At 35.7% G+C, this 14,937-nt stretch overlaps 1 protein-coding gene across 1 annotated transcript; it reads right to left on the reverse strand.

Annotated features, from left to right (window-relative positions):
* Positions 1-1,047: 1,047 nt before the first annotated feature.
* On the reverse strand, positions 1,048-14,901 carry LOC128236693 (tubulin--tyrosine ligase-like protein 12). Its single transcript, XM_052951758.1, has 14 exons — positions 14,661-14,901; positions 10,934-11,103; positions 9,390-9,554; positions 7,395-7,431; positions 6,999-7,158; positions 6,566-6,699; positions 5,513-5,700; positions 4,867-5,085; positions 4,455-4,566; positions 4,039-4,193; positions 3,519-3,603; positions 2,513-2,581; positions 1,636-1,774; positions 1,048-1,369 (listed from the first exon to the last, which is right to left on the reverse strand). The coding sequence occupies exons 1-14, from the start codon at positions 14,802-14,804 to the stop codon at positions 1,209-1,211; spliced, it is 1,938 nt and encodes a 645-aa protein (XP_052807718.1). The 5' UTR covers positions 14,805-14,901; the 3' UTR covers positions 1,048-1,208.
* Between the last annotated feature and the right edge of the window lie 36 nt (positions 14,902-14,937).

The raw sequence follows: 14,937 nt of genomic DNA on the forward strand, positions 1-14,937 counted from the left end.
TGTTACCAAGTTTCGGCATCGTAGGATAAAATGTTCTGGTATAGCAAGTGGAATCCATTTTCAGCTGGTCTGTTTTTCGAAGAAAAAGGTGAGCCTTTGACATATATTAGCTACATTGTTGTGCAAAACTGCTCATGTCTCCAATTAAGGCGTCACAATTAAATGACTAAATATTGTGAAACTCACTCCCAAGGCAGATTCATCAATAATGCCAATACTTAGCCTTTGCTATCATGTCCCATCAATTATTTACATAATTATTTTTTGACCAAACTGACAGAATCTTGACCTTTGACCTCAAAAGCTGGTTTGGTGGGCATCATCTTCAGGTGCAGGGCCACCTACCACTGATGTTTCATGGTGGTCAAATCATTACTGAGTGTGCAGAAAAAAACATATGACTGTTGACTTGACCTACTGATCTAAGACAATAGGCAATCTACACTCAAAATCAATTTGTCTAATATGAACTTTTGAAAGAATATTTCAATAATTATGCCCAAACAAAATAGTGGACTTAGCTTATATCCATTATAAGGGACTTGGAAGATTGTTCGAGAAAAAGGGATTATTGAGAAATTCCTAGTGTTTGACAGACTTCAATATTTCAGAGAAAAAAATCTTTGACTAGGAAGTTCTTTCTTTCCAATATCAAATTCATAAAGTTAACTACAGCTTAATACTCTGAAACACTTAGAATCAGACAAACAAATAAAACATTAACCTTTTTATATATTTTTTATTTTGTCACGGGAATAAGAATATATATGTAAGCAGCTAAAATGTAATATAATAGAACATAAATGGTCTATAAGTCTTAAACAATAATGCATAGACTTTACACATTAACTCACATCCATCAGATGCAAACACTGCATATCTAGTGCTGCAGGAGTATTGTGTGAACTTTTCCAGCACCTACAAATGTATACCTATTCTTACAAGCACAATCAATTGCAAATACATTTAACAGCACTGTGTATCTGATGCTCTCTCAAAACTTATGCATATTCATATAAAGCAGTAGTTGAATAAACAAAAATAAGATCCAATAAGCATAATTTATTGTTTGATATATGATACCAATAAACATTAGTGTGTGATACATGTCATTTCCAAAAGTAACACTTGTCCATTATGCAGTTTTAAGCATCCAACTCAGCACAGTCATTAATAACAGTGTATATGACAGATTTCTTGGGAAGAAATCAAGAAGCAAGGACCTTCACTCTGTCTTCACGACCCTCGATGTCATTAAAGAAGAGAGCGCTAAACGCATCATTGAGCATCTCCGGGTATTCTTCCATCCAGCTCTTATAGTCACAACCAAAGTTCACCTCCGATACCATCGGCTGGACATAACGCTCACCTGCAAATACAGTTTCATAAACTGCAAAGATTACTGCACATACAAAAGTACAGTGAAAATTAACAGCATACTTTATTGAATACATGTAGTAAATTACATATTTTCAAGGTAAAATAACCAAAGACTGTAAAATCTTGATGTCTAATTTTAAATCTAAGGACTTAAAGCATTTGTTTTTACTACAAAAAAACTTCACATGTGACAGTATCCATTTAAAGAATTTTTTTTTTTTTAAGGATTATTGTTTGTATAGTACAGTCATGTACCCTTTTCATTTGTCTGCCACTGCAAGAGCAAGTCGATGCCATATATCGCCCGGGAGAGTGGAAAGTTAACAAGGCCAGCTGGTGGATCACGACTGGTTGCTGCCTGGAAAAGCTCCAGTAGGGCGGTGTGGATTGAATCCTGAAATACATTGAATGTCATTAGCTTGGGCTTACAAAACAAAGATGAAGCCAGCGGCAGATCTGGACTGGTTGCTACCTTGAAAAGGTTGAGTTAAGCAAAGTGGAATGACTTCTGAAATACATAGAATATGGTTAGCTTGGTCTTACTGAACAAAGATGAAGCCAGTGGCAGATCTGGACTGGTTTCCACCTTGAAAAGCTCCAGAACGGCGGTGTAAAAAGACACCTGAAAAACATTGAATATGGTTAGCTAGTGCTTGCAGAAAAACTGATAAGGCCAGCTGTGAATCTAGACTGGTCTCTGCCTTGTCACAGATCTGGACTGGTCACTGCCTTGAAAAGTTTGAATTGGGCGGAGTGGAATGACACCTGAAATGTATACATGTATGTGCAGGTAGCTTGCATGTTTAAAAAAAAATATCTGTTCATCTCAAAACACAGCTCGAGTTACATATAGATAGAGTGGAAACATACATGTAACAAATGGAGTTATGTACAGTACATGTACAAACTGGTTTTATCTATGGTGTTAGGACTTTTTTTACCTCAAGTTACATTTCCTCCAAATATAACAATAGTAGCACAACAGGATGCCAACAGTCAAAAGTTTTCTTTATTCATACAATGGGCTTTACTGAACACACATTTCAGCAAGAGTATTGTGACATTTATTAAGTATGAAAGCTTGCGTTGAAAGTTGGATATGAAATAAATACAATCATGTTTATAAACTTGCCTCTATTGTGTTCCATTTGACTCCAGGATTTTCAGCTTCAAATGGCTCAATGAACTCTTCTGTGTACATCTGTGAACACAATGGTGATTCTCGCAATAAGAAAATACATACAATGTTAGAAGTTGTACTAAAAAATGCCAAAAAAGTAGGAAAATAGACATGTTCACAATCAACATTAAATATTTATTGCTCTCTAAAATATTAAGTACATGCATGTGCAAACAATGAAGCATATTAAAATGTAATGGCCATGGGTTTCAGAAGATGCATGTAATACTTCTATGGAGATGACTATTTACAGAATAGATACATGTGTACATTAAAAGCTAGGATTACTATAGCAAAAATAAACAAGAGATGTTTGTTATTTATTATTATCATGCCCACCCTGAGTGCCATGTTGTCAGGATTTGGACAATTAAATAAAATGTGCATGGACCTCCAAGTCAAGTTTTAGGGCCATGGGTGCAGGTAGTGTCAAGTTCTCACACAGACAAGCTTTTTGCGTTCAAGGTCACTGTGACCTTGACCTTTGACCCGATGATCCCTTATATTAAAAGGGGTCATCTACAGGTCAAGCTCAACCTCCTAGTCAAGTTTGATGATCATAGGTCCAGGCTTTGTTGAGATATCACATGGAGAAGCTTTGTTACCTTTTTCATGTTAAAGGTCCCTGTGACCTTGACCTTTCACCCGATGAAACCCAAAATCAAGAGGAGTCTTCTACTGGTCAGGCCAACTGGTCAAGTTTCAGGAATTTTCAAGTTTGCCTTCAAGGTCATTGTGACCTTGACCTTTGACCTGATGATCCCCAAAATAAATAAGGGTCATCAACAGATCAGGCCCTACCTACAAGTCAAGTTTGAAGGCCATGGGTGCAGGCATTGTCGAGTTATCACTCGGACAACCTTTTATCATTCAAGGTCAATGTGACCTTGACCTTTGGCCAGTTAAAAGCTAAGCATCTAGATTGAGACACAGATGTATTTGTACGGTATTTACTTACTCCAGGACGGTAAACATTGTACTTATATAGACCGACGTAGGTCAGGTGTCGCAACAAGTCATCAAAGTCAGTCAGGGAGTACTCTCTGTGAACAAAATACACAACATGATTAAAGTTAGTTAATCACAAGAATATACTGTATACCGGTACTTAAACATGTATGTATATAAACATATGCATGCATGTAATACGAAACGGCTTTTGTAAATACTTATTCCAATATTGTACCCATTTAAAATAATGATATGATATGTATGTTTGTTATTCATGTCCGAAAATAGCTGATTGGCTTCATTGAGCTAATGTTTCTTGTTATCATATCCCCGACTTTAAATAAAGATCCTTGTTTATTGTATCTTGTGTGTCACACTAGTTTCCTATCAGTAAATGTTGATGGAAAGTACATTAATTATAACTCTTACACATAAAACCTCAAATATCAAAACAAAAATCACTTGGTTGGAGTTTCCCATAGCTATACATCTGCCATATGGACTTAGTGTAAAAGCACTGTACATACTTGTGTCCTCTGCGTACACTGAAAGGTCTGTATAAAAAGACTTGGAGAGGCTTCACGCTCGCCAGGAAGATGAGGAAACGGAAATCTACCTTCACATCAGCCTTTAAGTCTGCACGGTGAATAGTCACACAGTCCGATATGTACTTACACGCTATCTGTAAACATGAACATGCTTGGTTATACCAGAATAAATGTTTACAAAAAACGTCTATACTTTATTGTCATTTAATATCTGAGCTTAGGATTAAAATGCCAGACATTACCTAACTATGTCTTTGACCAGTCTGGGGTTAAAATTAGCGAAAAAAGACACCCACCTATAAACTAAGAAAATAATTGCCTTCCCAGGGGTTATATGTGTTACTTACTAGCCCTTAGTGTAAAAAGTAGTAATATGTATAAATGTTTGACCATACCTTAGGGCCAGTCTCTGTAAGGCGCACAATCTGGTTGAGATTGTCTGAGACCGTGATGTCAGCAGAGTTGGACAGGTTCCACGGCTTCAAGATCCATACATTGTCCAGACCTCTGTAAATGAATACCTGTATGTTAACAATGCAAAAATAGTAAAATATAAGTATAAAACCAGAGCATTGAAAGAAGGTGCACAACCCTCTCGATTGATCAAAGGGCATAAAGTAACAGATATTGGAGCATGTCAGACCCAAAACTGAAAAATACGTAAATTTGCAATCTGATAATTACTGCATGTATACTCATAAGTAGATACTGAATATTTAATGTACCTAATTTCTGTGTTGCATATGTAGCAAAATTAACATGATCCCGTTGAAACTTATTTATAAAGAAATCTAAATGAACACTTACTTGTCTTGTCGGTGTTGAAAGTATGAGACAAACTTGTCTAGCTCTGTGTTCAGATTAAAGGTTAGGGGCAGCCATTTTGGTGACCCCTCAAGTGTGTCTGGGTCAATACCACCAGTTCCTGCTCTGCGACACACAATGGGAAGTAGGTCCTTCACTGTGATACACTGCTCGTTGGGAAACTGGTTGATGTAGCGGTATTTTCCTTCAGAACACAAAGATCTGAAAACAAAATCAACTCAATGATCTATCAGGTTACATAGTAATGCACCTGACCCAAAAAACAAACCAGAACCACATTAACTGGTATTTTCTCATCCAACAAGAGCAGATCATCAGATCTGTCACCTGTCTGGAGCGCCAATAATTGTCCAGTAAAGGTCACCATGACCTTTAATCTAGTTAATCTACTGACAAAAGGTCATGTAGAGGTCATCTACATACCATGACTGATGTGTATACTAAGTTTAAAGACTCTACATCAAGTTGTTCATGATCAGAAATGAAACGAAATGGTGATAATTACACAGACAACAATGAAGTCTTTCCAGGCAACACAATAAAGAGGCATATTTCAAGAAGTTTTCTTCAATTCATAATGAGTGATAAATATTTTAATGGATTGTTATCTGATGTAAACATGTTTTACGTGAAATCTTTAAAGTTCTGCAGTGTCCAGATGATGTCTGCCTCTTCCCCGGTGTCCACCATTTCAAACCTTGGGTGCGTGATTTCCGGAGCTTCAGGGTAGTCAAGACATACACGGATACGCCGGTCGCTAGGGAGTGGGGAAACAGGGCCAACTTCCTCCGGCATTTTCTCAGCAATTCTGTGGGCCTTAAAATTAACATATGATAAATTGATCAGTCTTAACTATTTAATGTATATTTATCTTATACATGTACCTTCATATAAATATACTATTATCACAATTTACTGAATGTTTCAAAGTTCTATATAGACAAAGTAATGGTAAATTTACAGGCTGTATTTGTATCAACATAGATCTAGGGTTTTAGCTAGGTTTTAAAAAGGAATGTCGAAGTCCGAACTTTGCAGTCACACTTTGGAAAGCTAAATTCAAATATTTACAATGCTTCTATTTCTACATGATGTTACAATCTTCTTGCGCTTAGCTCTCCAAATATGGTCATTTATGTTAACAGTTTATAGCATCATGGTTTATGCTATTTTGTTGATGTGATAATGAAAACAATTCCTATAAAATTTTGATTTCACAATAAAGAATTTATTTGAGTTTGAACCATTTAGTAACTTGTTGAGAGCAAACTACAAAAAGACCTCTCATCATGAAAATTTAAGACCAAAAGCTATTACTTGATCATGCCAGGTAAATGATTTTATTGAAAATGCCTGGAAAACAGTGAGTTATGAAGTTGATTCCTTAAGCTTAGGATAAATTAATGCCATGTTTTAAAAGCTAAAACCTATTGCAGAAATGGATTGATTTAATGAATCATTTAGTAAATTCGCAGACCGATAGCCATAGGCCAGAAAAAAAAATCAGACGTAATGAAACTTGCAATGGTAACATGATGACAGATCTCCATAAAATAATCATCATAGACTTTATACATGTATTACTTTTGAATATCATCTTTGAACATGAACATTGCATTTAAATAAATATTTGCACTTTTAAATGTGATAATACTTCCCCTAACTCATGGCAAAAACGTACAGAGAAGAAGTCTGAACTGGGCTCTTGCTGCTGGAAGGAGGTTTCTCGGAAATCATGTGGTATCCATGGCAACATTGTGGCTGCCCTTCTCTCAGGATGATGGATGTTGGGGACATAATCTCGTGTCACCTCCTCTGAAGACAACAGAGAGAAATAAACATGTCTGCAATCTCCATAATCTTTTCTTTTTACTACACATTTGGTTAAATAATAATTTATAAAGATCTAATATGTCATTTTCAACATGACATCTTACATTTCAACCAACCACTCCTTACGAGGAAAAGAGAAGATTCATGACTGAGGCTTGTAAATATGGTAAATCCATTATTTTTTAATCAATTCATTTTTTTTAGTGTACAACTGTACATGACATAAAATCAGAAAGAGAAAAATCAGGAAACAAGTGTACTAAGTGTTTGGCCAAAAATACCTCCTTTGTTAAGATCTTTAATGGGCCAGATGATTGAGTATGCAATCTGCCTGGGTCCGTACATGAATGGTGCCATCTTGAACGTGGGCATGTCCGAGTGCTGGATACGGGAACCAAACTCATCCATTACATACCACACAGGCAGTCGCTCATTGGTGCCCTGTAAGTCGCGTCAGTAAATTGTGTCATAGCAACTAGTTAGTTCAAAAGCTTATTATGCTCCAAATTTTCTGACTTAAAATGAAAATTATCTTCTGATAATGATGGAAGCCTATAACAAATTCAAAATCCACTCATATTTTGGGTTAAATATTTATTTCAAAGAAAAAATCATGTAGTGCTACACATAAAATAAACTTACTTAATAACTTCTTAAAAAAAAAGGCATAAACTTACCAGATCATAATTTCCTATACTGTAGGTTCCATTAAACCTGTAAAACAAATACTTGTTTAATTTTATTTCACTTTTATTTCTTGATTAACCACTGGAAAGCAAATAATGAATTATCCTAATTGACAAAGGCAATACATGTTCTAAAAGCAAATTCGTTGAATTGATATCCCCCGCCTGATTGGGCTAAGTCAAGGAATGGAAATCAATTGTTGGTGAAATAATTATATATGGGTTTGAGTTTGATTGCAACTGTTTGAAATAAAAAAATATTGTATATAACATAGTATTGACCAAGAAACCTAGTTTATGACTCCATGATACTCAGTTCCAAACTAATCTAAGATTTCATCAAGGCAAACATTCTTTTTTTAAGATTTGACCCAGTGACCTTATTTTTGACCCCACATGACCTACTAGTTTCAAACTATTCCAAAATTTCATCGAAGCACACATTCTTATTAAGTTTCATGGAAATTAGAGCCGATGTACTGTCTCTAGAGTGTTCTTGACCCCATGTGACCAATTTTAAAATTCTTGTAAGATTTCATTAAGGCAAACATTCTGACCAAATTTGTGCATAACTGACTATTTAAAACCAATGTTTGGTTGGCTCACAATTTTTCAAAGATTTCACCTACTGACCTGGTTTCTGACCCCATGTGACCCAGTTTCGAACTATTCAACAACAATCAAGGAAAAAAGTTTTATTAAGTTTCATGAATATTAGATTGCCTCTTGTGTGTTCCCAATCTTTTTTCTTGGATTTGACCTATTGACCTTGTTTTTAACCAATATGACCCACTTTAAAAACGCAGCCAAAATTTAACCCAAGAGAACATTCTGACCATGTTTGAACATAATCTGACCAATCACCACCATAAAATAGTTTTGGACAAGATTTTTGAAAGATTTGACCTAGTGAACTAATTTTTATCACATGTGACCCAGTTTAAAACATGTCCAAGAGTTCATTAAGGAAAACATTCTGATTAAGTTTCATAAATATTAGACCATACATAATGCCTAATGTGTCTCAATTTTTTTTCTAAGGTTTGACCTAGTGACCTAGTTTTTGACCCCATGTGCCCCACTTTTACAAGCGGTCCATATTTCATCAAGGGGTACATCAAGACCAAGTTGAAACATAATCCGGCCAATCATTTCCATTCCGGACAAAAAATTCTAAGATTTGACCTAGTTACCTAATTTTTGATCATGTGTGACCCAGTTTTAAATAAATCCAAGATTTCATCAAGGAAAACATTCTAAATAAGTTTTATGAATATTTAACCATGTATTATGGCCTCTAGTATGTTCCAAAGATTTTTCTAAGATTTGACCAAGTGATCTAGTTTCTGACCCCATGTGACCCACTTTTTTCAGTGGTCCATATTTTGTCAAGGGGTACATCATGACCAATTTTGAACATAAGTTGACCAATCATTACCATGTTATGGTTCCAGACGAGATTTTTCTAAGATTTGACCTAGTGACCTAATTTTTGATCATATGTGACCCAGTTTTATTTACAACCAAGAGTTCATCAAGGAAAACATTCTGATTAAGTTTCATGAATATTTAACCATGTATAATGCCTCTAGTATGTTCCAAAGATTTTTTCTAAGATTTGACCGAGTGACCTAGTTTTTGACCCCATGTGACCCACTTTAACAAGCGGTCAAGATGTGATCAAGGTGAACATTCTGACCAAGTTTAAACATTTTCTGATCAATGCCTAACAAGATATGGTACTGGATGGACGGACGGACGGATGGACGGACGGAAGGACGGACAACGCCAAAACAATATCCCTCTCCCGAAATATTCGATTCAGCGGGAGATAATAATGATAATGTGCATGTAACTGCCTTTGTTTAATTGATGCCCATTTACAAGGAAGAGCTTTTTCACAACTTACTATTTATGCCTTCAAATCATTAATTAATGTTAACATTTAACTCTAGAAAATCTATTTATAGGCATTTAAATACTCACCTCCACATTTCTCTTAGCACCTCATCAATGATGTCCTTGTCTGGCCTTTCATCTTTTTTAATGTCCATGAGGTCAGCCATTCGTTCCTTTAGTCCCGCAACCTGCTCCAAGTAAGCACGTGCCTCATGCTGGCGATATGTCCATGCATGGTCAACCAGGTATATACTGTAGGAAAAGATGAGACTATTTAAAACAAAAAATTCAGGAAGGAAATGATTGAATATCCTTACCTTGCATAGTTGACCAAAAAATATTCATTTGATGACGTAAAACTTGTGAAAGATTAAGTGTCTTCAATCTTGACCATATGATGCAAATTATGACTGCTAATTATGAGGTCACATACGTGAACATGATGTCACTGTGAAAAGAACACTTAATTAAACTAATCAGGATTATTTTTCAACAGGCCTTATCCTAGCAAAGAATCCTTAAAAGACCTAAAAAACTTAAATGTTTCACTTAATAGATAAATTTTGTCCAAAAAAAAACATGACATGGTTTTAGTAATTATCACTATTCAGAAGTTATGCAACAATACCTTTTCAATTAAGGGGAAAAGTTTCTATAAAACATAATTTCGTTATTTTAAGTTTGACACTAACACAGACAAACTAACCATATATAGGTTCGCGACCCTAATGATTGATACATTTGTAAGAATTCTAATCACAGAATAAAATCAATATCAATATATATGTCAGTCAAAAGAAGGTTTGGTTGATCTGAAATAGTGATATGAAATGATTATCGAGTTCAATCGATAAATCGTCGCTGACAGTGTCATGACGGCAACAATCGATAGTGCTTATCCAAAATCGATGTTGCTAATGTTACTTCCGGTAATTGCATATTATTTTGTTATACGATTAAAGCCTAGTAAATATTAAATTTTCTTTCTGGTAAATTATCGTTGAGTTCATTTTTAACACTCTCACTCTCATACACAAATGCGATGAATGTAAACCCTTTTTCTCAAATCATTTCAAATTATCCATCAACTACAAAGTGTGTTTGATTGTAAACCTTTTGCAATAATCTATCACCATGGTGTAGTGAGTCCGGTTTCACCAGTAAATCCCGGCTCGATGCATTCTGTAACGTGTTTGAGAAACCCTTTTTTATAGGCGAGGTTACAATTGACTGGTGCATAACTAACTTGATCCGGTATTGGGCTAATAACATCCTACTCCCTGATGCGGTGTGCATCATTTTGCAACTGATGTGCAATAATTTTGTATCAGTTTTGGAAAGTTAACAAAGACAGTAAATATTTACTAACTGTTTCAAAAAGCATGACTTGAGTGTTACAGTTAAATCATTTAAATGATCATGATGATACTGTGTATAAAGCATGTATTTCAAAATGATATTATGAACTTTCAAAATGCATGGTCCGATTTGATTCGATTATCAATAGCAAATGGATTCCAATTTTCAAACAATAATCTTAAGTGATTTTTTTTTTAAGTTTAGATCCTGTTACTGAGCACTTTGTGTTCAACAATACGAAATTGAAATTGTGTTCAGTCGTTTTTACTCACTGCTCCTCATCAATGCAACTGATTCCCTCCTGTCTGCTGACAACCACCCTGTATGTGTGAGAACCGCTTGTTTCGTCCCCGTCTTCCCTGTCTTCATCCCCTTCATTTCCATATGTTTCTTCAACATGTTCCACTATCTGGACTTGAAACACTCCACCTGCATCAAACACCTGTAATAACAAAAATTGAATAAGTAAATGTATTTCAGATTTGAACCAAGGAGACATTAATTAAAATCAAGAGGGCCCTCAAGGCCCTGTATTGCTCACTTTATCCAATTCAAGTGTGAAATAAGTGATTTCAGGGCAAGGGCAATTGTGACAAAACTCTTCTCTATCAGCCTTAGACCACAATTTTAAAGGATCATCTTCATTTCAGCTACTTTAGATCATATAAGTTAAAGTAAGATGGTGAATTGGTTATATGGGCTTTACTGCATACCAATTCAGGTTATATGGTGCCAAACAGGACTAAAGATTTGGATTTCACATCTCATTCACATCCAAATATAATCATGAGGTATGCAATCAAAACATTTATACCTGCTGGAATTAAAAAATATATTACAGTCCACTATAGGCGGCGGATGTGCATTCATAGTATAACATTCCGTTATAGATGGAAGTATGTTCATAGTATGTATGTTTACTTGGTTGGTATATGCAAATTAGCAAAGCCCCTGGGCTCTGTGTGGATTGAGAATTTACTGTATATAAGCATGCTTTTCTCTGAAGGGATCTGTTGGGCTTGTTTGACGTCGCACATTCCAATATTGGAATCTTAGTCTGAAAATTTGCTAAGCAAAAGAGCACCACAAAGAGCTCTTTTGTAATGTATCATTTCATATGACATGTCTATAGAGCCCTGGAGAGTTAACAGCTTAAGCAACGCTACCCTGTTATATAGTCCAAATAACTGTATGTTGACGGATTTTTTTTACGATATTTGATATGGCAAATCCTTCACATACAAATTGTTTTGTAACAAAAGTGGGTAGTTATTCCGATCGGGATTCCGGGTTTAAGCCCATTTCGTTTATAAAATATGATACAATTAAGAAATGTTACCAGAGAATGTTATTTTATATTTAATAGTTCCGTACAAAAAAATAAATATCCAATGAATAATTATTGGGTTTGATGGGTTTTTCTTTATTTTGTTCTGTCACAACATAACGATATCACGACATAACAATATTTACATGAACGCACCTGCAAGGCTGCAGTTCTCAATTTTACAACAATCAGAACCCTTGGGCCGTGGCCGAGTTGTTACGATTGTATTTACGAGGTATATCTCATAGCTTGTCGGAGGTGGCCAATTTTATTATGATTGGGTCAAGTTGTTCTGCTTTGCATAATGGTTGTCTATGTCAGTCAAGTTTTGTTTGATTGGAAATGTGTTTTAATGGATTTAATGCTTGTTTTGTGCAAAATAGCTTTGCACATACATGGTAAATATATAAACCTTTATTAGCCATTCAAAACATAAAATAGGTTGGGTATAAGTGACTGGCCGGACCGGACCAAATCCGGACCAACTGAAATCTCAGAACTGTTACTGAAATCGTTCGGAAGTTTACCTAATTTCTGGACCAAATTAAAATACGCATTGCTATGTTTCAGGGTTTCCGCCAGGCCTTTATGGCTTTTCGGGCCCAACGTGCCTTCCGCTGGCAAGGCTAATTACTGACACGCATTAATTATGCTGACATGCTTTAATCCGCGCAGCGACAAGCCTTATCAAAACAATCATCAGTTTTGACAATACACCGTTTAGCTGCGATCGCAACGGTTGACCGACAGCCAGAAGGCGTGTCGGGACCATTACGGCATTTGTATCAGCCATTCAGGATCAACCACAGCATGAAGGCGTGTTGGTGAGGATCGACGGTGCAATTAACCAAACTTCTCCTATTCTTTATCAAAATGGGAATGTGTGAAAAACACCACTGTTGTAATCGCGACCTTCATCCCTATAATCCTTATGATTGCAAAGTAAACAATAAGTGTTAATTGATTTCGGTAACATAAATTATGTGTCGTTTTATTTTGTATATTGATCCCGCGTCCGCTTGTTAATTGTCCTTTTGTTTACCTTTTTTAATTTATTTAGAAAAAAAGATAAATAAATCTGAAAATACACATTACATTCCCTTTTAGTTATTATTTAGCCGACCTGGCTTAAATTTATTAGCTGTTGCAGCTTTAAATACACTCACGAGTAGTCGCTTTGCTCCGGGCTCTTTTGTGTTCCATCATGCAGACGTGTTTTACACATTTTGCTATGACCTCAACGGTGTCAATATAAATAATACCCGCACTAAACGAAACATGAGTCGATATATCGTCGACATTGTATTGTCGGAATACTTGAGAAATACCAATAATAAATGAAGAGAAACAATTAAACCTTTTCGCAAATATTTTTAATGTAAACCGGACTTTAGTTGGTTATTCTAAATCATAGGAACATAACTGTAAACTTGTTTAAAATGCAGGAAATTGCACCATTTTGATTATGAAAATATAAAAAAATCGACGTCGGGAGGGGACACCCCTCCAGATCCCTCTGCTCTCGACATGCCTTATGAATTTCCTGGTGGACACCCTGTGTTTCATAGATATTTTATTTATTAATTAATATATTTTATTATGTCAGGTTACAATAATAATAATAATTACATTATTAATAATTATAATAAAAACAAAAATTAACAGCTTATTACATAGTATTTTTAAATGCATACATAAGTTAATTTAATCATAATCGTCTCCGTGGCCTAGTGGTTAGGCGTCTGCCTACGGAGCGGGAGGTCGTGGGTTCAATCCCTGGCCACGTCATATCAAAAGACGTTAAAAATTGGTACAAGTAGCTTCCTTGCCTGGCGCTCGGCATTTAAAGGGTAGTGCTTGGAAAAGTGGTGTACTCAGTACTTATTTAACCCAGGAAAGTTGTACCCCGTGTATCGGTGCTTTACACCGAGCAAGTAAAAGAACCAAGGGGTCTCTTCCAAAAAGAGCTAGGGTATCGCACCCGGACTTCCTTGTATCCCACCACTGTCTCTTCAGCGTGCTGCCCCTTCAGCAAAAACAAAGGACCCCGTTGGAAATAAGTGCTTGCACTTTCACAGGTTATCCTTGACCGCAAGGTCTAAAGAAATACATAGAAAATGATTCTGTGTGAACAATATACTCACATACATACATACAAACACACATACAGCCGTACATACAAACACACAGACAGACATACATACAGACGCACAAACAGACAGACGTACATACATACATACAGACATTCATACAGCCGCACAGGCAGACATACATACAGCCGCACATACAGATGCACGTACAGGCGCACAGAAAGACATAATAAAATATAATTTTAATAAATAAAATATCTATACAACATAGCAATGCATATTTTAATTTTGTCCTGTCCGGCCAGTCTTTTACACCAACACAAAATTAGGAAAATTCCGAATGAATTCTGTACAGTTTGGAGATTTCCGTTGGTCAGATTTGGTCTGGTCCGGTCCGGCCAGTCTTTTATACCCGACCCATAAAATATACTATATACAATTTCAGTATTTTTTCCAAACCCCCGTTTTTTGCACAAACCCGTTTAGACGTTAGGGATTGGAAGAATCCCCTATAAAACGTCTATTACTTTAGACTACGCTGTTTATATACAGTTGTATTCACAGTCAATTTGTGAAGCTTACTTCATCTTTCAACTTGTTGAACAGTGTTTGCCAGTAGATTTGAGGGACACATGAATTTTTTAATTGTAACTGATGAATTAAAAGGAATTCTTCAAAGCTTGACTCTGAAATCGTTGTATTGTCCTGATCTATTTGAGATGACATCGTTTGAAAACGTGTTTGAAAAGTCACAAATAAACTAACATGTGTATTTATGTTTCTGATTTTTACAACACAAAAAAATATTACTGAATGAACGTCAAAACGCTAAATATTCGTTCGCATTTCTTTGGTCTTT

Source organism: Mya arenaria, chromosome 6 (assembly GCF_026914265.1).
Source record: "Mya arenaria isolate MELC-2E11 chromosome 6, ASM2691426v1".
NCBI classification, from domain to species: Eukaryota; Metazoa; Mollusca; class Bivalvia; order Myida; family Myidae; genus Mya; species Mya arenaria.

Excerpts from the sequence above, each read along its gene's own strand:
- LOC128236693 (XM_052951758.1), bottom strand. The coding sequence starts at position 14,804 with ATGTCATCTCAAATAGATCAGGACAATACAACGATTTCAGAGTCAAGC. Across the intron at positions 5,086-5,512 it reads CAGAACTTTAAAGATTTCAC|ATCTTTGTGTTCTGAAGGAA; the intron begins GTAAAACATGTT and ends TTTTGTTTTCAG. Across the intron at positions 1,370-1,635 it reads GTGGCAGACAAATGAAAAGG|GTGAGCGTTATGTCCAGCCG; the intron begins GTACATGACTGT and ends CTGTATTTGCAG.